Raw genomic sequence first — 22,040 nt, forward strand, 5'->3', positions numbered from 1 at the left:
AAAGGAAGCTCGAGAGTAAATGTGACAGGATTAAGAGGGATTCTTACAGCATAAAAATAAATAAATACATTGAAAACATAGTAAATTGCCTATTTGTCTTTTGGCCGAAAGATTGTTAAAGCCAGAGGGGCAAATAGCTACATTACTGAGAAGATAGAAGTGAGATGTGAAATACTAAGTGGGTATCAGTCTTGTTAGCAGGCTCTAATACAGCAAATTTCCACTTTCAGCATTAACAGAATGAAAGCACTGAATTGTTTTAGTGTGTAGCAGTGCAGGGACCTCAGATTCTTGTCAGAATATGCCCCTTATTATAATTTCAAGGATAATAACAGCTGATTTTCTGGGTCTGACTGCTGTTTCCCACGAGCTGGCAGCGAAACATTTTGCCCTGAACCTTTGTCCCAAAGTCTATGGTTCTCTTTATAATGCTGACTTTATCTTGGCTGCCGTCTGCCCATAGCATAAAAAGCATGTTCCCACATCAGCCTGCATGTATTTCAACTTCTCGTTTGCTTCGTTCTTGACGAAAATAAAAAATGTGACAGAGGTGTTTTTTGGGCTGGAGAAAAAAAGACAGACTTAATGCACAGCTCCAAAAGCATTTGCCATCAGTTGAATGCAGAGCAGTTGTGCCAGATTGACTTACTAAAGGGAGAGTAGCTGACAAATGAGCTGCTAATTTTATCTTTCAGTTCAAGAACTGTGTTTTCACCAACTTGGCTCTGGTGGGGTAGCTGAATGCTGTGTTTTAAATTGGTGAATGGGGGTACTCTTACAGTAGGGATGCTAATGTTTTTTGGTCTGGATTGGGTTAGTCAACGGATTTGCTTGAGCTGTGTTACGGTATGCAGCTTGTAGCCTGTCTGACCACTGGAGAAAGTTTGGATTTTAGTTAATAATAAACCTCAGATTCAATACTAATCAGCTCTGGCTGAGCTATAGTGTGTTTCTGATCTTTGCTTCAAGGTTGAACCAGTAATTACTCTATCTTCTGTTAATTCGCTGATTTGAAGAGAAGGCAGTCTGGAAAGCAGGCTTTGAAATCATCAAGTGCATCATGTAGAACTGCACTCGTTTAAAGAAGAGGGGAACAAAAATCAGTAGTGGGTTGATAATTTTGCAGAAATAGCCTGGGGATTAAACATCATCTGAACTGTCAGCACGTATGCAGGGATTTTCCTCACGGCACAGTGTGTTTGTGCTGTCTTGAGCCAGCTTTTAACAGGCTGCTGTATAATTGGAGCTGAACATTACTCCACAGTCAGGTTGCAAATAGTAAAATTAAAGTTGTATTAGTGGGATGGAATGAATGTTTGTGAATTACATGTTTGTATATAAAAAAATGGGGGAGGGGCACTGAGATAATGCATTTTAATTTTCTTTGAGTGTTCAGACTTCATATATAGTAAAATTAAAGTTGTATTAGTAGGATGGAATGAATGTTTGTGAATTGCATGTTTGTATATAAAAATGGGCGAGGGGCACTGAGATAATGCATTTTAATTTTCTTTGAGTGTTCAGACTTCATAATGGCAGCCTTTCTTGCTTTCTTTCTAATGTTTTGCAAGTGCTAGTACATTAAACCTTGGCCTGTATGTGTGGCCTATGGTGATTACCTTTGGGATGTAGAGGCTGAAATGTAGTTGGAAAACATGTACAAGCAAAAGAATGGGGAGGAGTGGGAGAACCTAATCCTTTAATTTTAGAAACAAAGTCTGAAGACTTGTTTTCTTCAGAACAATGGTAAAATAGCTCTTCATGCATGTCCACAGGTTGCAGAGCTTATTGCAAAATTATTATGGCCCTGTTTTTGAAAACAAAACATAATACAGGTACTTCTTAAAATGGTTCCCCAAATCATGCAGAAGGGAATGGAATATTTCCTCAATGAGACATAAAAAAGAACTTTCTCTAACTCTGTGTCAGCATCTCACTATCCTGATGTGCTAGCGAATTTGTCACAGAGACTTGGGTTAGTCATTCACAATGTTGTTTGTGAATGCTTGTGTCTGACAGCCTGGAAATGGTTGCTTCTCAGTTGATGACTTTGGAATATCACTGAGGAAAGAGAATTGTGTGGAGAGAGGAAATGCATAGACACACTCATACCCATCAACTTGCAGCTAAGGAGCTGCTGAGAATGGGTTCTGCTTTTTGCTTGTTTTCAAGCTTTTACTAATTATACTTAAGATAGCCACAAAGAACTTCAGTAGAAAATGTCACTTGGCATAAAAATTATGCTTTCCCATTATTTATGCAGAGATGGTTTTTGTACTGTCTTGTTACTAGAGGTATGCATCATTCTAGTGGAAAACTCTGGTTTAATTTTGAGTGTCAAATCATCTTCCTTATAATACACAGGCGTTGGTGCATAAGCCATGCCTGGCTTCTGGTGAGGTTGTGAAAATGCCCTTTACATCATCCAGTAGCCGTCCTTGTGGACAAATTAAGGCAAACAGCTTTGGTTCCTGCAAGAGTGTCATTTCATCCTTGGCTGGAAGAGTGGTGGCTTTGCTCAATGTCTCAAGGGCATACTTAAATCAGGTTGAGCTCTCCGTGTCGGCTTCATTGTTTGTACTCGTGGTTTGACCATCAACTCCTGATTCTCACCTGGGCGGAGAATGATGGGGTTCATAATGGGTTTTTTTGGAGTCACGTACACTCCTGCATTGTCACCTCTTTCTTGCTATGATCTCATCAGATCTTGCGAGCTTCAGAAGGGTGGGGCCTGGCTGGTGTGCCTAGATGTGATGCTTCCAGCAGAAACACAGGATGCTGAAGGAAATGGTGCTGATGATTCAGTAAATGCCACTCTTCCTTCTGAGTCAGCCATGGAGAACATGCAGCCCCTACAAAAGGGCACCAAGATAGTGCTTTGCCATCAAGATGAGGTGGAAAATCTGAAGTTCTGACAACTTGTGCTATTAAAAATCTTCGGGAAAAATAATGATGTTTGCCCATGTGTTCTGATGATGTTCCAGGAATTACTTTCTGGTCAGCTAAATTCCTCCTGGCAGTTCGAGCTCCTTGCAATTGCCTTCACTTCCTGTCCTAAATTGCTACTGCTGAGTATCTGTGTGCTGTTAAAACAGCTGCTGTACTTCTGTGATAGTTGAAATGGCCCCTGTTTATAAATTCAGAAGTTTCTGAAACTTATGTGAGGGCTCTGTCAGATGATAAATGTGGGTTGTTCTTTTAGCAGAGGCCTTTTGTACTTGGGATGGATTATGTTTTTCCATCCTCATCACTGACAGCTTTCTAGTCCTTTTACACTGATATTCCTTCTGATTGTTTCGTTCTCTTTTGTCCACAGGAAACAAAAGAAGAGAAGTCTTCCTATACCTGTCCTCTGTGTGAAAAGATTTGCACTACACAGCACCAGCTAACTATGCACATTCGTCAGGTATGCAGAGTACCAGCTCTTGGTCTCTTACTTTTATTAAGAGTGTTTCATTTGCCAGGTTGCATTCTGCAGTGGTGAAAAACAATTCCATGTGCAAGCCAATGAAATGCTCCCATTGTTTTGCTTTTATTTAGCCTTCTCTTGCATTTTCTTCAAAAAGCACACCCCACAAACCTAACCCTGAGGTGGGTAATTTTCTTCCCTTCCTTGCCTGGCATTCCACCCCCCACCAAGTGGCTCAAACAAGGATGTGTGTCCTGTTCTGCATTGCTTAAGGTATCCTAAGGATCCGGAAAACCACTTCCATCATGAGGCCTAAGTCCTGTTTTATTATCCTGTTTGAGTACAGATCTTTTTACTGGTCATGCAAATTATGAAGCAGGAAGACATAATTTTTAAATCAACTCAGTGTAGAAGAGTCTCTCAGTCTTTCACAGGATATAGCAGTTTTGGGAGTTGTTTTTTTTTTTTTAACTGGATAATGCACTTTTTTGTCATCTACAGGCCTGTTCTTGCTCCTCCTGAAATATATGCATACTTAATAAGGAGGTTTGCCCTTTTCTCTAGCAGAGGGTTCTGCTTTGGATGCTAAGGTGTGGTTGACAACTGGCTTCACCAGATACTTTTTACTTCAATTTTTCCTCCTGTACTGTAACTGTTACTTAATTATTTTTTTCTTACTCTCCTGGTGGTTTTTTTATGTGAAGAAATTTTTTTTTGTATGTGAAGAAATTTTCAAGTCTCTGAATGCAAGTGAGAAAGAGTGGTACATATAGCACAGTAGCTAATAGCCATAACTTTACCTTGTAATGCATTCGTCTGGGCATAGATGTCTGTATGTACACTCAGAAGCAGCTTAGTTTTGTTGTCTTGCTATGCAGTAAGTTAAAATTTAATATCTTTAAAGAGAATTTGTTTTTAAGTGTCTGTCTTCTGCTGTGAAGTTCATAATTCCATCTTCTTTTCTTACCACTCGTACAATCCCAAACCACTGCACAGCTTAAAGTATCCCAAGGTCCCATATGTCTGATGGGTTGTTGCTGAGTCCCTCTGTATCCTCTTCTGCTGCAGACCCAGCAGAAATGCTGCATTGCAGGCTGTATGAAACAGCTACTTGTGCTGGTGCATTAAGGGTTAAAGATGAGGGGGGCTGGAGTTGAGGGAGGAGGGCTGGGGAGGAGAGGTATCTACAGGGCACACCCTCATATAAGGTGTTGTGCCAAGTAGCTCTTTAGAGCTGCTTAATTTAAGATGTTTATAGTTCTTGCTGATATTTTACTGGCACTTCAGAAGGGGCATTCAATGAAAAAAAAAAATCATTGCTTTCTCCAGCATAACACTGACACTGGAGGGACAGACCATTCCTGCAGCATCTGTGGAAAGTCTCTGAGCTCAGCGAGCTCCCTTGATCGCCACATGCTGGTGCACTCAGGTGAAAGGCCTTACAAATGTTCAGTATGTGGACAGTCCTTCACCACCAATGGAAACATGCACAGGTGAGTGCTGAGCGTGTCCCAGGAGTTTGGAAAGGAAAGGATTACAGCATAGGGGGCTGGTTTTTTTCCTTGGAGAGACTAGCAAAGACACTTAGGCAAAGTGTCTTTAGCAAAGACTAAAGACACTTGGGCAGGAAATGTGGAGTATCTATGACCTACAAATGTGGCATAACACACACTACAGCTACTAGGATGCTTAAGTAGTGGGAGGAAATCAGAACTGAGTAAGATCGTCTAGCTTTCTTTAAGTATTATCAAGAGTTGTTACAGCTTTGCTTTTTTTTTTTTTAGTAATAGTAGTACTATGACAAATGGATTTTTCTCAGGGGATAAAAATATATAGCCAAGCTATATAGTAGATTCTAATTCCATAGCTTCAGAGTCATGGATTCAAGTGGTTGTATTGGAACATCTGGGGTTTTGTTGGTGTGATGTACCAAGTGCCATCTTTGGTATTTTTATCTTGTTTCTAAATACATACATCAACATTTGTTTGCGCTATAGATCTGGCAAAGTCTCTGCAGTCCAAATTTCCAAATGTAGTTTCTAATGTAGGGATGTAGCAATATGTACAGTTGTCAGTGGGGGAAACAAAATGTTAAAGCACATGGATATTCCTTCCCCTCTCTCATCCCTTGATTCAGTATTCATTTATTTGCATGGGTGAAACATCTCAGAACTGATTAAGACTTTATGGATTCCCACATAGCTTTAGTCCCCATATCAAAGAGTTTACAGCCTACAAAGGAACTGTAAGACAGGTGAGGGAAAATAATATTGCTTACAAGCAAAAGGGCAGGAGTGATGGTTACAGATGTTTCTGTGTGGAAAGAAAAAAGTCTTGTTTCCCTGGTTATTAGTAATAATTTTCCAAGCAGTGTGCTGTAGGTGGAATGAAAGGGTGATTTTGATGACAGTAAGAATGATAACATAGTCCTGCACAATGGGAGCAATACCTGCTTGCAGCGTTACCTTCTCTGTATCATTTTGCTCCTGTTAAACACTTGGTGAAAAGAGAGGGAATGTAGTTTTGTGGTTCTGTATTTATTTAAGATTGATTAGAACTGGGGAGAGTTAGCAAGATAGATAAAAAATGAGAAGGAGAGAACACAAAGAGATACTGGCCTTGGGCACTGAATAAACCACACATGTGACTCATCTGACCAGAGGTGTTGTGAGCCTCGTTTGCCAGGTCGGGTCATTACTCTGCATGACTTGGGGAAGGCAGGGCCACAGCTGAGTTGCAACTGATGCCACTGACAGTGTCCAAGGGTGACTTCCAGTGGTGGAACTCTAGGATGGTCAGTCACTTGTGTCTGAATGGCTTGCTGAAGGACTGCTTGTGTGGTTTGAGTTTTTGCTCACTGGGCATCTCTTTTGCTCTCCTAGAAGCAGGAAAGGGAGGCTTCCCGTGAAACTTGACTCCAGCCTGTAAGAGATTGATGTAGTCATCTTTGCTTATACAGATTTCCCCATATAGAAATTCTTAGCATGCTTTTGTAACAAATTTATAGCCAGAATTGCCAGACTCGGTGACTTGCCCAAAAGAAGTAGAGATCAGTACCTTCTGATGAAAAGATAGTTTGGTTTTCATTTTTTCTCTTAACAAGATGATGCCTGAAGTTACCAGGATGGAGTGCTGTATTTACTGACTGCGCAAGGAAAATCTTGATGTTAAAAGTCTTTTTATCTGATAGGTGCCTCTTGGTTCTGTTAAGCTTCTCCCTGTGCAGGTCTGCCCTGCAGCAGCAGAAGGCTGTTCCTGAGTCTGGAATCTCTGCAATGAGTGACCCCAGACCCATGACAAGCAAAATCCTGAGCACACTGAAATATGCTGGTTCTGCTAGAGGAGAGTTGTGGTTGGCAGACTGTGCCTTCTGGTCTTTCAGTGAATAACCTTTTCTCGTTGCTATAACCGACTGTAATACTGGCTCTTGTTGCTGGAGGAAGGCATGAATGTGCAAGCAGGCAGATGAGGATAAATGCAAAGTGAAATCAAATTTTTTATCTGATGCTATGACATACTTGCAAGGAAGATGTTATTTTGCCCACCAGTACCTCCTTCTGAAACAGGTATTTCTGGTCTGAGATGGTGTGAAGTAAATTTCTTTTTCAGGCATCTCAAACTTAGCTGTAGCATCATGTCCAATGGACTGACAGTGCTGTGGCTGAATGTGTCTCACTCAAAACTGCTTCTGCCTCAGGATTCCAGAGCAAGGACCTGTTTGCCAGGTCCTGCCTCTTGTGTAAATCCTGCAGGCCACCTCTGTGGTGGTGCCATGTCTGTTCTTCTGTACCAGCTAGATGATACTACAAGTCCATCTTTCTTGTCTTTTGTGTGCAGTTCCTTTTTTATTCTCTATTTTTGTGCTACAATATCTAAGTAGTGACAGATGTATGTCCAAACCAGCAAAAAAACAACAACAAAAAATTTCTCATGTGCCCCTGGCAGCCAGCAGGGTGGTATCCCTGGACCATTGCACAACATGGGGTCAGAAAGAGAGTTACAGGTTCAGCAGAAATTTGTGATGTGCTGGTAAGGAATCAATGTAACTTGTGAAGGTCATGCAGGAGCTTCCCAGGATTTACTGCACTTACACCAAATATGCTTAGTTTATAGGAGATGAGCAAGGGAGAAGTTGGTCTGCTGGTATCTGAGTGGTGTGAAAAATGTGTAGGCTTATGCCATGTCCATCCTCTCTTCTCTTTTTCCCCCCTGCCATGTTCTGGCTCTTATTTAGCTGTCCATACTATTTTTAAATCCAGACTTTTAAAAGACCTTTTAGGGGAAAAAGTTTGATGGAATGGTTTTGTCCAGGGAAATACTGTGCCATTGGGAGTACTTACTGCTGTTCCATCACAGAATGAAATTTCTGATCTGTCTTTCAACCTCAAAACAGCCACATCATTAGGCATTCAGCTGAGTAGAAGAGGGAAGGACACAAGTTTTGGTTGCTTTTTTGGGTTAGAAAATGATTACCAATGTTGTTAAACTCTGAAGTGCCAATCTTCTCAATCAAAAGTATTTTTTCACCACCTTCACTTTCCCAAGGGAGGAAAAAAAACTCCAGGTCTCTTACTTGATGCTCTTTTGCATTAGAGTAAAACTGCTGTGCAACCGATGAACTTTTTGTGGTGTGAGTGAGAATGCTGTTTCCTGCACATCTCTTCCTTGAGTTACAGTAGCTGTGCTGGGGTGTTGCATGTACTCTTCACTTGTGAAATCAATGCTGGCCTTCCTGACTCCCACAATACGTGCAACACTTCATTTGTAAATGAGTCATAGCATCTCACATGAAGTCCAATTTCTTTTTGTTGTGCTCCTTGGCTCCTGGTCAGCAAGTTAAGTTGAATGGGCACGGCAGACCGGGGTGGAGTGGGAAGGTTCTCTTGTGCAATACCAGTAAGAAAAAGAGGTTAAAACTTGCTTCCTTTTCTGACCAGTGTTACTCTTGGCCAGGATTTTCAACAGGGAACCTTGAGCCCAGGGTATCTCAGAAAACTCTCTTACTGGCTGCCAAGCTGTTCAGGAGTGACCTGTGGGGACAGTCATATTTGGAGAGAGCAAAGGTCTCTGGAGAATGCTCAATGTCCAGAACAAAAATCTGATTTTCTCATTCCTCCTGATGTGCTGTCAGACTCCCAAATCAGTGCTGCTCCTACTGTTTGGGGACGGTTGGTGCAATCTGATACAACAGCTGGAAGATCTGTTAGTGCCTGGTATCAGCATCAGGAATTGCTCTGGAGAAGAACACCTGGAGATGATGCTGAGTTTTTTAGAGTTTTGTTTTTGACCAGTATTAGAAAAAGCAAGTCTTCTTGGAAATAGCAAGCCTCCTAGAATCAGGAGCTGATTAGATATTTGGGAGCATTGTTTTCTTGGGGCTTTTTAAGAATCTGGAGGAAAGAGTTAGATTGTGGTAGTTTTGAGTTCAGCATTCCTGTAACTGGCACTGTAATGATCAGTACATAAGAAAATCTGCAATTTAGTATATGCCTTATCCTCTCCCTCTTTGCTAGAGAGACAGACCCTGTGGCTTTCTCTCAGTCACAGTGAATTAAAGTTGAATACTCCTATCTCCATCAGGAACATAAACTATATAGAGGGGAAGGGGGTGTATAAAGAGTTTTTGTACTGTGTAAGAGCTGGGGATTTCCAGTGTACAGTCTCCACTCAGAAGATTGCAATACGAAAGACTTGCCAAAGGTTTTCCATCTGTACTGTCATAGTAACTCCCTAGGGAGTTTATCTGTGAATAATCCCAACTCCGAGGAGTCCTTTTGGGTCTAGGCTCTGACACCAAATAGGAGGTTTCAGTCTGTTACTCCATCTCTAGCACTGCCTCTCCCCAAAATGCAGGCAGAGGAGTTAGGCTGCTGCTGTGGTTGTAGTGGTGGTTTGTGAGCATTAAGAACAGACCTTGAAGTAGAGAAAAAAATTTTCCTTGACTTACTGTGTTGCATTCAAATAGAATATGCATCAGCCTTCAGTGGGAAGGGCGATGCCTCCACTTTGCTCCAAAAGTGTTTCCTTTGGGGGTAGGATACTTTGCCAGCAGTTCCTTTTCCATTTCTGTGACTAAGGGTAGTCCATGCCTATCACTTTAAAGTCACATTTTCCTCCCTGCCAAAGACATGTTCTCCATGCAACTAGAAAATGTTAATGGGGTATAAATGCCAAAAGGGAGGCGAGAAATGACCTTCCTGCCAGTTTCCAGTGGGAAGCTATTAAAGGCTCTGTGGCAAGTCTGAAGAGTAAAGGGATAACACATGTGTTTCAGGCACAGCTTTCCCAGCTTGGTAAATGAAGGAGCATTGTCCATGGCTGGTTTTCTCCAGACTGTCCATATAAGTCCAGTAATGCAAACTAACTGAAGTGTTTCATTTGAAACTAAAATGGAGAAAGTGTCTACTTTCTTTCTCTTCTTCCATTCCTTGCCCCATACATGACAAAATTATTCAGAATGGCTTTTTATTTACATCCTGCTTAGGTACTTGTGGGCTGTTTATGTACCATCTCAGGAGCAGGTCTCAAAGTTGGGGATTTTTTTTTTTTTTGGCACATGTGAAATACCACATGCAACAACCACATGCAGAAGTCTTTGAAAGTCAGATTGGAAGATCTGGATCACAAAAGCTATGCTTTGAAGCATTCTTACAAAGGGTCCTATCAAAGAAGGTATTTCTTCTTTTAATTAAGAAGGTACTTTCATTTCTCAATCTTACTTTCAGTACTAGATAGTTTTCCCAAACTTCTGATTTTAATATGCCATGGAAAGATAAACAGCTGTCTTTTTAATCAAGGTATGGTAATATTCTGATCTTCAAGTCTTTCTGAAACAACGCTTTATATGTGCACCTGTGTGTTGCTGACTGAGTTTCTTGAGAAAGACAGAAAATGCACATGCTGGAGGGTAATTGGGAATTTTGACATTTTAACCGGCCATCTTCGCTGGCACATAAAGAGAGTGCAAGTCTGGAAGACTGTAATGCACTTCTCAGAAAATGAGTGCTGGATCCTGATAAAGGCATAGGGGTTGGGGTGCATACACTTCAAAGGCAAGAGTCTGTGTGTCGTGTGCAGGCATGCACACAGGTCACCTGTGACTCTGCAAATGTCCAATAGACAGAGTGTCCTCAAGGTCTGGCTGAATCCATCCTCTCCCTGCATTCCACCTGTGAATCGCTCCCATGTTATTTATGGCATTGGCCTGCTTCCAGTACCTTGTGTGTGCTTTGTGGGGTGCAGCACAGTAACCATGCCCAGCTTCCAAGTACAAATAGAATCTCTGTAGTCCAGCACGTGCAGGGTGGCATTTGCTTAAGATGGAAGTTTTGGAGGCAGAACATAGCCAAATGTGATGAAGACCTTTTTTGCTTTCCCAGAAGAGTAGAGGAACTGCCTTATTACAACATGGTTTGCTTTCTGGTGGTTTGCAAATGGAAATTTGGTGTAGCTTTGAAAAACTGAACGTACAAGATCTTGAAACTAAAAACAAATAAAAAAGGAGCTCGCCACACAGAAAATGATTGACACTTCACACATGTGAAAAGGCTGTCTCTCATTGTCTTGTACAATAGAAATGTCTCTTTGGTCATCTCCTAAGGAGATTTTATTTCAGTGTAGTAATTGGTAAGCAGTGCTCTTAAATATTAAGAATGAGGCTGTACTACAGGCTTTTAAATCCATTTCTTATATCTGAGGGGATGATTTAACCACTGTCAGCATACTAGTGAAAGATAAGCTTCAGCAAATGCAAGTGTCCTAATTCTTCAGCAGGGATAATGAACACAAAAGACTAACTTCTGCTTCTAGTAATTGATGACTGTATTTGTGAGATACAGGTGAGATGGGATAGCTGATTTGGTTTTCTTTGCAGTTAAGAATGTTTGTTACATTTTTTGCTAGTACGTTTTGAAAATAAGGATGGAGAAACAGGTGGAAGGAAGCTTTTTGGCCTCTCCTGTCAGCAGATAATACCCAGAGTATGTGTTTGGTATTCTGCTGGAACCCCCATGTTTTGAAGAAGGTTAAATTAGAACAAAAGAGAGGAAGAAAGCCTTTTCAACAACAATACAGCAGTAAGAGAAGAGTCTGTTTCTCTGTGTCTTTGATTTGAATTAGAAGTCTACAGTATTTTTAATTGTTCCTTGAAGAAACTTTTGTCTGTCTCACTGTTGCTGAATAGATTTACTTCTGGAAAGACTATATATAAACTTCCATTTAATTAACATGGCTCACAAATAGGGTGCTCAAAAAAACCCCTCCACCAGTCTCTTCAGCAGTAAAAGACTCTGGATGACCTCCTGTGCCACAGAACCTCTATGAGCCCTCAGAGCTGAAAGGAGATGCCACGATTTCAGATGTGTTACATGCTGCTTGTAAGCTTGGACAGTATCCCCCTTCAGTTATCATTAAAGAACAGCAAAGGAAGTTAACACAAAAACATGAATGCTGAGATCTGATTAGAATCAAGTGAAGCAAGGAAGTGCAGAGTTAAGATTTATATGCAGACCTTAATTAGCTCCATTGTTCTTGAGAACCTAAGCGTACACAATGAGGAACATTATACTTGCATCTCCAGAGCTCCTCAGTACCTAAACATAAGACTTCAGTGTGCTTTTCAGTCCTAGATTTTCTGTGTGTCGCCTTTCTCTGTGTATTCCTCTGCACAATTCTAATCTTGTGCATTGTAAGGCTGTGGGTTCTTATGTTTTGGTTTTCTCTAAGGCAAAAGAAGGGGACACACTTAATGAGTTTCATTTTCTGGTGTGATTTTTGTCGAGGAGAAGGTGGTCTGATGTGGCAGGGTAATGCCACCCTCCTCACAGGCAGTAACATGAATCTCCCAGAACAGAGCGTATTGAGCGTAGCTTAGTGCTGCTTTGTTACCCATGTCACAGTTCAAATAAGCACAAGCCACTTGACAGATTAGACTCTAGTCTCAGAGCACATGGCAGTGCAAAACCTTGATCTTTCCACATAAGTACCCTTTCAGGAATATCACCTCCTCTGAAGGTCCTCCTCTAGAATTCTCAGGGATGTTTCCTCCCCTTCTCACCTTGAAGAGCTACAAAATAAATACAAGCCTTAACTTAGCAAGCACTAGAAAATCCAGGTGATCTTTGTGAAGAGTTGAGTTGCTTTTAGTCCTCTGCCATAAACCTGACATGTGATTCTTGTGGACATGTTAGCTCTCAAGGTTAACAAATAACGTGTTGTTTTGTTCGCTTTTTGGTTGGTGGTTTGTCTTGTAGCTTGTACTTCGGTTGGCTGATTCTGTGTAGAAAATGCTGGTGGTGAGAAAGTTTGCAGAGAGACTTTGTATGTTAAGGTAATCTTTGTTCAGCCTGTTATGCATGCATATCAGAAATACTTGCATCACTTTTCTTATGAACATGTATTCCCTGTCCTCCTATCCCCTGAAAAGATTCCTGGGCAAAGTACCCACGAGAATGAGGAAAAAGTCTATCACAAACTGCATTTGTGGTTGCTGTCATTCCACCTTTAATGTATGTCTTCCAGCTTTACTTTTTTCCCCCCAGTATCTAACCTGCTCAACCTGTTCTAGTTCAGCATGCTGGAACCAGCAAACAGCAGAACATACCCCCTCTCAGGGTTAAAAAGTTTTTTTCTCTTTCTCTCCTCCCTTCTTTTAAAAATAGGCTATTCCATAACAGTAGATAGACAGCATTGGGTGAAGCTTCTATAGCTGTTAAAAAAAAAATTTAAAAAGCAAGTGGAATCCTGTCATTTGGACTTAGCCAGATCCTTTCACTCAGGTTGTTGAGCCATGATGCTCATATGCATGATGTACACAGCTTAGACAAAGACACAGTCTTTAAAGTAGTAGTGCCATTATACAACTGCTAATAGCACACAATATGCAAATACTGCTTTCTGTTTCTTGAAGATATCTATAGATATGTCGAGTTCTTCAGACTGGTCTCTTAGCTGTCTTAGCTGAAGTTTGCTAAACACTGTAAGTGATTTTTTTTTTTTTTTTTTTTTGTAAATCCTCAGAGTCAGCTTTCCAGTGCTGACTCATGTGGAAAGATCTCTTCAAACAGAGAAGGTGTTCAACTTCTGTGTGGCTCGTTTTTTACACCAAGACACTTCAGTGGTATCTTTTTTGACAGTTTCAGACAGAGGAGAGAGAGTAAGGTGACAGTTGTTCAGGACTGTATGAATTCCACTAAAGTGGAATAAAGGGCTAAAGTTCTCAAACTCCTGTAAAGTAGCACAGGTCATACAGGGACTTTCGTTTCCAGTTTGACTAAACAGACACGCAACAAGATGTGAAACTTCTTCCTAGTGCTTCTCTCCTCAGCAAGGGAACACTCTAAGGAAGGAGGACCACATGTTCAGGAACAGGAGAGGAAATGAGCTGAGCACGTGAAACCGCTTTTGCTAGGATGCCATCCTCAGCGCTGGGAAGTTTGCAGTTTGTGTGTGTAGTGATAACCTTTTACTTCCTTGCCCCTTGAGATACTTGGTGGCTGCTGATAGCGGGGTAATGTGGAGAACCTGCTTTTAAGGAAGATGTGCTTCCCTTATCTCGTGCAGCTTCCTTGCGTGCGTGCGTCTGTTGTGTGTGCGTTTGTGTGTGTGTGTGTTGGGGAGAGATACCCTGCTCCATCTGCACAGCGTCCCCAGCACTGCTGGGGCCGTCTGTGTTTTCCTTCTTGAGCTGTGTGACGCAGCAAGTTGTTCTGTGCTGTGCCATCAGGATTGCTCAACAGTGGAGTGGGAGAGGGAACCAACAGCAAGAGGGCTTTGCCTGGTTTTGGGAAGTTGCTGAGGCTTATGTTTGCTTGGTTAAGAAAGGGGTGTGGTTCTGGAGGGAAGGCAGGACATACCTAGGGCTTCTTCGACTGTGTTTGCTCTTTAGGATAAATCTTTTCCCTGTTGTGATATACTTTCTCTGATTTTCTCTTTCCTTCCCTCTCCTTTTTCCTCCTGTTACTAAAATTTAAAATGGCCTTAATTATCCTTACCTCCTAATAACACTTGTTTTCTTTAAACATGAAGTTTCCTGAAAAATCAGCAGTGAAGTAACTGAATAAGGTTATATAGTCTGGTAACTAAAGGACATGCCTGAAAACCACAAATCTCCAAAAAGATTGAAGGAAACAGTTCAGAATGGCCCAGGCCAGATTTTTGTACTTTTAAAAAATATTACTTTTGCTTGATTTTACTGTTGTTAATACACTTTTTTTTTCCAAGCTTAAGGAAGTATGGTGGCCTGAGAAGGATCTTGTTTAATAAAGGAGGATCTTGTCCCATATAAAAGTTTCTTAGAGCTTGGAAGTCTCCTTGCAGTATTTGGCATTGTTAATTTAGGTCTGCTCTGAACATAGTGTAAACTGTGTGTGACAGCTTGGTGAAGAGTTACCGGGAAGTTCATACTGCATTTCCTCCTCTTTTGCCCTCCCTTATGCCAGAGTTGATGCAAACTGGTTTCTTCTGCAGTCCTTTGGGAAGCTTTGCTTTGGAGGCATGGTTTGAATCACTTCCCTGTCACAGCATCATCAGGCAAATATTTGTCTCCCTTTTTTTTCTTTGAGGTGTTTGACAATGTCGCTGTTAGGGAATAGGAGGAACTTTGAGCCAAGCTGGGAATGCAGTTGTATCAATTTCAGCCTGTTTGAACTTGCTGAGTCTGTGTAGCAAGTAGTTGCTTAAATGTGAATGCAGAATAATTATTCGAAGTGGTACCCCCCTCGTTGGATTTGTAGATCATTATCTTTCCTCTCAGGCTTACAACTTGGCTTTATTCACAGCAAAGCAAATTTTTCTCTAGGATAAAAATATAGAATGCTCTGTTTGCATGTGTGTGTATCATATATCCTTAGGTATGATGTATTGGCAGCTGCGTGGCACTGGCTAACTTTGCAGAGTGTCCCGGCAGCACTGAAAAGAGATTTGAAATCTGTTATTCAAATTTAATCACTGGTGGCTTTTTCAGCCTTAGCACACCCAGCCAGCCTTGGTGGATCTGAATAACAGCACTTCTGTCATCCCAGTGATGCCTTCTGCCAGGAGAATCTCACTGTGCCGGGAGCCAGGCGGTGTGGCAGTCGCTGTGAGCTGGGGAGGATGCTGGGGCCATGTCCATGTGGCACCTGGGGGATGCTGAGGGGCAGATAGACCCTGTACCACCACACACTGCCATGTGGAGAGGCTCCCCAGGGCCACGCTGGCCTTGGTGGGCAGCGCAAACAAGTGCTGCAGACTCCGTGAGGATGATGAGGTGTGCTGCCGTGCCGGCAGGGTGGCACTGCCTGGCTGCCATGGGAAGCGCTAGCAGGGGCATCTCCTGCTGGGCCTGCTTGCAGACGTGGCTGAAATGAGTCAGGACATCCCAATCTGATCCTTCCTGGGACCTGTTTGCCCCACCCTACCCTCTCCCTGCAGGCACTGCAGTGACTTTCCTACCAGCACAGCCATAGAGGCCTCTGCTGCTCAGCTTCCTTTGGTTTGTCCCATGCTAGGGGTCAGCACTGGTTACCTCTAGAGTATATGGGGGTGCTTGGAGTTTGTTTTGAAATTGCTCCACAGTTGTAAGAGGGAGTTTCCCCTGTGACTGGGATTTTGGTATTTGTCTCATGACTTGCTGTGAAGAGTGTGTGTGTGTTTGAGGGCTTTTTGGGCCATTTTTGGGTTTTTTTGAGGATACAAATACTAAGCCAGAAAGAGAAGACAAACAGAAACTTGTCCTAGTACAGATCATGTCTGATTTGCAAAATTACCTGCATCTTTTTGCTTCCTGTAATCACAACTGGCAAGGGCAGAGTAGATTGCTCTCTTAAGTGGGTGATGTTGATAATTAACACTGGAAATACATTGTCAATACAGATTCTCTACATGTTTTAACAAACAAACAACTGACTAAACTCTTTAACCCAAGGGCATAATGTTACTGCACTTTTGACTTAGGTTTCAGTCATATTCACGAGACTCTTAAGGAGGGACTTAGCAGCAGGGTATTATATTATTGTTCCTAAAAATACTGCTGCTTTACTTTCTCTTTGTTTAGGATTTACTTCCTGTATGCTCAAATGGCAGGAGCTTTGAAGAGAAGTTGCCTGTGTTTTCCTACATTTCCAGACAATTTGGGCTAAAGTATAATTTTTTAAGAAGAATGAAACAAAAACAGTACAAAGATAATGTGGCATAAAAATATCTGAAAGGAGTGTAATTTTAAAGCTTTCTTTGAGACATTTTGCATTTCATGGGGCATGAAGTACATCATGGTCCAAATTTCATCCTCTTGGATGCATCCTGCACTTCTGTTCGTCCTTATACCATGTCACTAAGTCAAAGCTTTAACAAAGCACGCTGTTTTTTTCTAAACAGAGATGTTTAGTCATGTTCTGAAGGATAGACTTTTTTAAAAAAAAGTATTGAAAAGGGGTTTTATGATTCTTTAGAGTTTGTTTACTGCTATTTGGGAGGAGCAGTGTAAGTGAAAGATCTTTAGACACAAAACAGTGAAAGACATAAAGCAATGGAATCAGCTGAATTGTACTGACCAGCTCAGTCCTTCCCAGACCAGCTTGAGAACTTGAGTAATTCTTTTTGCTGTAAGGGGGAAAAGAAATTGTATTGTAAATAAGGTGAAGGATGGAAAGCACTGATTTTTATTTTTTGCCTTTGATTTGAATGATTGGATGTGTGGCTTCCTTGTCTTCAGATAAGTATCAGATGTATCAGTGGATTTTCCACTTGGTTTTGATACCAAACTGCCTAGAAGTCACGAGGGAGATGAGGAATAATCATGTGCAATACAGTAGAGTATAGGGTACATCTAGTGGTAAAGTGGAGAAACTTATAATAATATGTGGGATATGAAGCCAGAACCTGAACTTGATACTGTCAGATGATCTCTCTGGACTGATAATGCCCAGATTCATTGGCCTCCCCACCGCGTTTCCACAGACGTGAGGGAGGAGGAGGGTGTTTATACATACACTGGATTCTGTGCTCAAGAATTAATCTTGATTTAGATGCTGGGACTTTCCCAACCAGGCCTCAGTGAAATTTCTTGCTGCTCCCCCTCTGGACATGCTGCTCCTTCTAATCAGACCTACCTGGCATAAACCTCTCATGGCTGAAAGCCAGCAGTGCTTGTGCTGCCACAGTTCTAAGGGAGAGGCTTAACCCTGAACCCTGCTCAGGGGCTGCAAATGCAACCTTTTGTTCCATACCTTCCTTTAGGCTGGGCCTCTCAGACAGACAGGCTTTTTTACTTTGGGACCTAATACACATCAGGAGGCATGGAAACTCAAGGTGCAGCTAGAGTGTACTCTTTTCTCCCCAGAATTAAGAGGTGAGTGATTCCCACACATGCCAAGGGATGATTTCTATCCAAGAGCCAAAGTGGTGCTGATCAGGTTATCTGCATGCAAAGCAGAAGCTCCTGGTTTTGTTCATAATTCAGTGGGACCCAGAGCCAGGAGCAGCTGCATCTTGCATTTGCCTCCTTCAGGATGCTTTGGCTGTTCATTCTAGCCTTGAGCCAGCCAGTCAAAACCTGCCCACGTTCTGGTTTTGGCATTGAAACTGCAGGCTGCCCTGGTTTGAGACCTCCAGAAAGCTTATACCATCAATATGCAAATCCCCTTGGCATTATGAAAATACATCAGCCCTTTTTAGAGATCTAGTAAAAACTGGGATATGACCAGCAAGAGCTGCATGTCCCTTCAGAAGTCACATGCTCCCGTGCCCTCCCCATAGTCACCTCCCACAGACACTGTTCCAACACCATCACAAGAGAAAAAGGAAAAAAGCACTTGAGTTCTGCATTTGCCTATTACTACAGAAGTCTCTTCTTCAATGTAAAGTAGCAGAATATTCAGTTGCTGCTGTACTAGTGGAATAGTCACCCTCCTGAAATCATGCTCTGCATTATAGTGTGGAGCTGGAAACTTTTTTTGCCCATTTGTCTTAAAAAAAAAAAAAAAAAAAAGGCAAAAAAAGCCAGGGGAATTTTTGTGCACTATCATCTTAGTCATCCTGCTCATGCGACCCTGAGAGGGGAGAGGAAAGTTGTTGCAGAAGAGGGGAAGTGGAAGGTGATCCTCAGTGGGAGGATGGAATGAAAGGCGGTCAAGAACTTGAAAAAATGTGATTTTGTTGGGAGGGCTGACTGGCACACAGTCCTAGCAGAGTTGGATCCTCTTGGCTCACCTGTGGAATTCTTTATGTAAGGGGCACGGAAGAGATTATGAGGAGAGCTTATTCTCATACAGCTTTGCTGTGTAAAACGTAGTAGATAGCAAGGTATTTCAGGTTTTTTGCATAGCAGTTCTTCAGCATTAGGAGTTTAGTTCAGAGATGGATCAGACTGTGTTTGGAAAAGACTTAGTTTCTTCTTCTCGTTTTATATTTATTTTTTGCAAATTTTTCTGGTTCTTTCTCTGATCTAATTTTAAATAGAGTTCCACCACTTTCTTTGAGAGGTTAATCAAGGCTAGCTAGCACTTAGTGCAAATAAGTCCTCCCTAATATTAAGCTCAAGTGTTTATCTCCTTCCTGTCATCCTGTGTATCATGGTTGGATTTTAGTGTTCTACCCTCAGCACTGTCCCAAGTGCATGTGTACTGGCATGCATGCTGGGGAGACTGTGAGGTGCAGATTTCAGGGCTGTGTACCTTCCTGAACTTCTCTGCTGTACTTTGGTTGCTCTGTAGAATGGCTCAGAGCCACAATTCATTGATGTAATTTAGAAAGAAAAATCCAAGTTTCATCTGCTGTTATTTTGGATGTCTTCTGAGCTGCAGTAGTGGTCACCTTAAAGCTGCTGGCACTTGTAACTTGCATCTGCAACTGAATGTAAGCATTTCTGTACATATCCTTACTTTGCCCTTCTTTTTTTCTGAACTACATTCTCACTTAAAGTGTTGAGTGTTTATTTTTTGGAACTGATGAATGTCATATCGTTTTTCTTTATCACTGTAAGATGCTGAAAGCCAGCCTGACTTATGAGCCTGTATTTTACATTCTAAGTATGCCAGTGTTGTCAGGCCAAAATATGTTGTTATAGTCACAAAGGGAAAATAACTTCTAAACACAGCTTTGTTCCTGTTCGTCTTGTATCTTGGCAGGCTAAACAGTGAGGTTGAATATTTTCAGTGTTACATGTAAGATCTAATCAAGGCAAACTCCTCTAAAGGAGTAAGGCAACACAAATACTTCCCCCCCCCCACCCCCCTTAATTATGGTTAGGAAATTTTTTAAGTAGAAGAAGCCTCAGTGAAGGGAGTGTTTGAAAGAAAGGTTGTGGATGTGACTTGGCATTTGCTGAAGTTCAGCCTGTGTTGGGTGATAAATGTTGTCTCGAGGCAGAATGACATCCATGTTGCAAAGTAAAAGAGAGAGATGAAGATTGTGTCTATCCTTTGTACTTCTTGGTTTTATCTTCCCGCTTATCTTGGGGGATAGCTCTAGCAATCTTTTTCCTCTCCACCCTTAACTTGATGCAGTGAAACTTGCTTAACCTGCTAAAGGAACAACCTGCTGGCTGTAATGTGGGCAGGTTGCGACTCCTTGAGAACTCTGGAACCTGCTGCTTTGGTTTCAGAATTTTCCTTTTTTTCCTTAATGATCACATGCATAGAGCTATCACAGCAGCTGTGATGTTTGACCTACACAGTAAAAGTCAAAGGTGCAGTCAGGGTGTCTTCCTGTTTATAGCTCAATAGCTTAGGCTGCTTCCTTTCAAATATGCAAAACTAAAACATGAAGGGGGTCACCACATTCCTTGCTGTGGTATGGATTTCTGCTGTGGCTTTTAGGACATGGCAAAAGCAGAGACATTGCAGGAGTGAGAACTGCAAGCTGTTGGGCTGCCAGTGACTGACACCAGACATAGCAAAGCCCCCATCACTGTGGTGCTGTACCCATGTTAGCAGGCCCTGCCTTATTGGCAAACTTTACACTTGAAGCACAGCTAAACTGCTTTTGGGACTTGCAGGAGCCAGTGTATTTGCATGCAATAGGTCATGCCAGGCAGACGTGCTAGGTTGGGCTGACACTAACCTGGAGGTCCCAAGGCTTCTCCTGTTGGTGTGCTGTGGATGTGCCATTGCATCTCTCTCAAGTAGGAGCCAGCTCCATCAAAACAAGCAGAGTTCAACAGGTGGACAAACAGCAGGAGGAAAGAACTTAGCCCTAGGGAAGCTGTTTTGCATAGGTAGCTGCTAAACAGGAGTTGTGCATACTTGTAAATGGTTGGAAAGAGACTTTAAAATGGGAAGAAAAAGTCCCACGCCCAATGCATAGTAGTTTTCTTGTTGTTTGTTTTCAGGATGAATGTGATTTAGCTTGACTGATGTTGCTCTCTAGCTATCTGAAAAGTAACTGGCCAAGTAGAGTTAGCTGTGCTTCAGCCAAGCTGCCAGAGGGTTGAGCAGTCAGGCTGCGTGTGAGTGCCTGGGGTGCAGGCACAGACAGGCAAGCAAAAGCCTCTGTCCTCACTTTCAAGAGATCATTAAAACTGGAAAGCAGTCTTTACCAAAAAGAAGTAATAAAAAAACCAGACAAACAGTCCAAACTTCCAGGTTTTGCTTTGCCTGTGCAGTTGAATATTTTGATTTTTTTGTTCCAAGATGCTTTCTGAATTTTATCTTCTATCATTGTGGACAAGAACCCCTTGAAAAATAACTGGTTTCTTCTCTTTTATTCTTGTGTGAATACAGACAACTGCAGCTCAGGCTGCTGTTTTATCACCCATGAAAGAAGCTCTAGCTAGTACGAGAAGTTAGATCAGTGTTACAGGGGAAACAAAAAAACAGGATTGAAAAAAACCAAGGCAGTAGGGTATCTATTGATGCCTTCCTGCAGATTTTGTGAGACAAGGTAGCACTGGATTCGTGTGGATAAATCAGTTGCTGTGGTGCCAGAGCTACCAGAGGGCCAAGGCAGGGGAGTGCACAGCACTCTGTGTGCTGTGTCAGCACTCTGGGTTTTCTCTGGCTTCTGTCAGACCTGGAGAGAGCCAAATGCTCAAACCTTCAGCATTCCTTCTCCTCTCAAATGGGTGATCGGCAGGGAAAGAAGTCAGACAATTTCAGCATCACTTCCATGATTCTGTGCCCAATCTGCTGGGCACATCTGCACACAGATGTGACTTAGAGGTGTCACCAGTGTCCATCCACCAGTTGTGCAACCAGTGAGAGTTACGGGGGATCTGGGGAAATGACAGGTTTTTTCCTCGTGGACCTGATCCTCCAGGCAGCCCCAGCCTCGATGGATGCTGAAAGCAGACAGTAGCTGAACAGGCATTTTCATCTTGCATCGATTCTGGTACCTGTGGTGCTTTTGGCTTGAGGCTGTTCCTGCACAGCACCCTGCAGTTTGAGACAGACTATAGTCTGAGACAGTGATTTAGATTTTTTAAAGCTTCTGAGATTATGAAAGGAAATACTAAAAAAAAGCATTGTGTGATGAGACAGTCTTCCCAGCAGCTCCAGTGGGGTCTGCTGTGGGTCAGTTTGGTCCAGTGTGTTATCTCAAAGTATCATGCCCTTGGCATGCAAAACTAAAAGAGATTTTATGTCATAACACTAAAGCAGTTATGAGGATGTGCAAGACTTGTGTGGGTTACAACATTCTCGCATGTTAGAACATGATA

At 42.1% G+C, this 22,040-nt stretch overlaps 1 protein-coding gene across 9 annotated transcripts in view; it reads left to right on the plus strand.

The window, feature by feature from the left end:
- The window catches only part of RREB1 (ras responsive element binding protein 1), a 122,016-nt gene that overhangs the window by 59,733 nt on the left and 40,243 nt on the right, over positions 1-22,040 (plus strand). For all 9 annotated transcript variants that reach the window (XM_039712020.1, XM_039712027.1, XM_039712021.1 and 6 more), the window contains 2 exons: positions 3,317-3,406; positions 4,739-4,902. In XM_039712020.1, the coding sequence (XP_039567954.1) occupies positions 3,317-3,406; positions 4,739-4,902 (254 nt within the window). The remainder of the gene's footprint in view (positions 1-3,316; positions 3,407-4,738; positions 4,903-22,040) is intronic.

This window comes from Passer montanus, unplaced genomic scaffold, assembly GCF_014805655.1.
Source record: "Passer montanus isolate IOZ18808 unplaced genomic scaffold, ASM1480565v1 scaffold26, whole genome shotgun sequence".
NCBI lineage: Eukaryota > Metazoa > Chordata > Aves > Passeriformes > Passeridae > Passer > Passer montanus.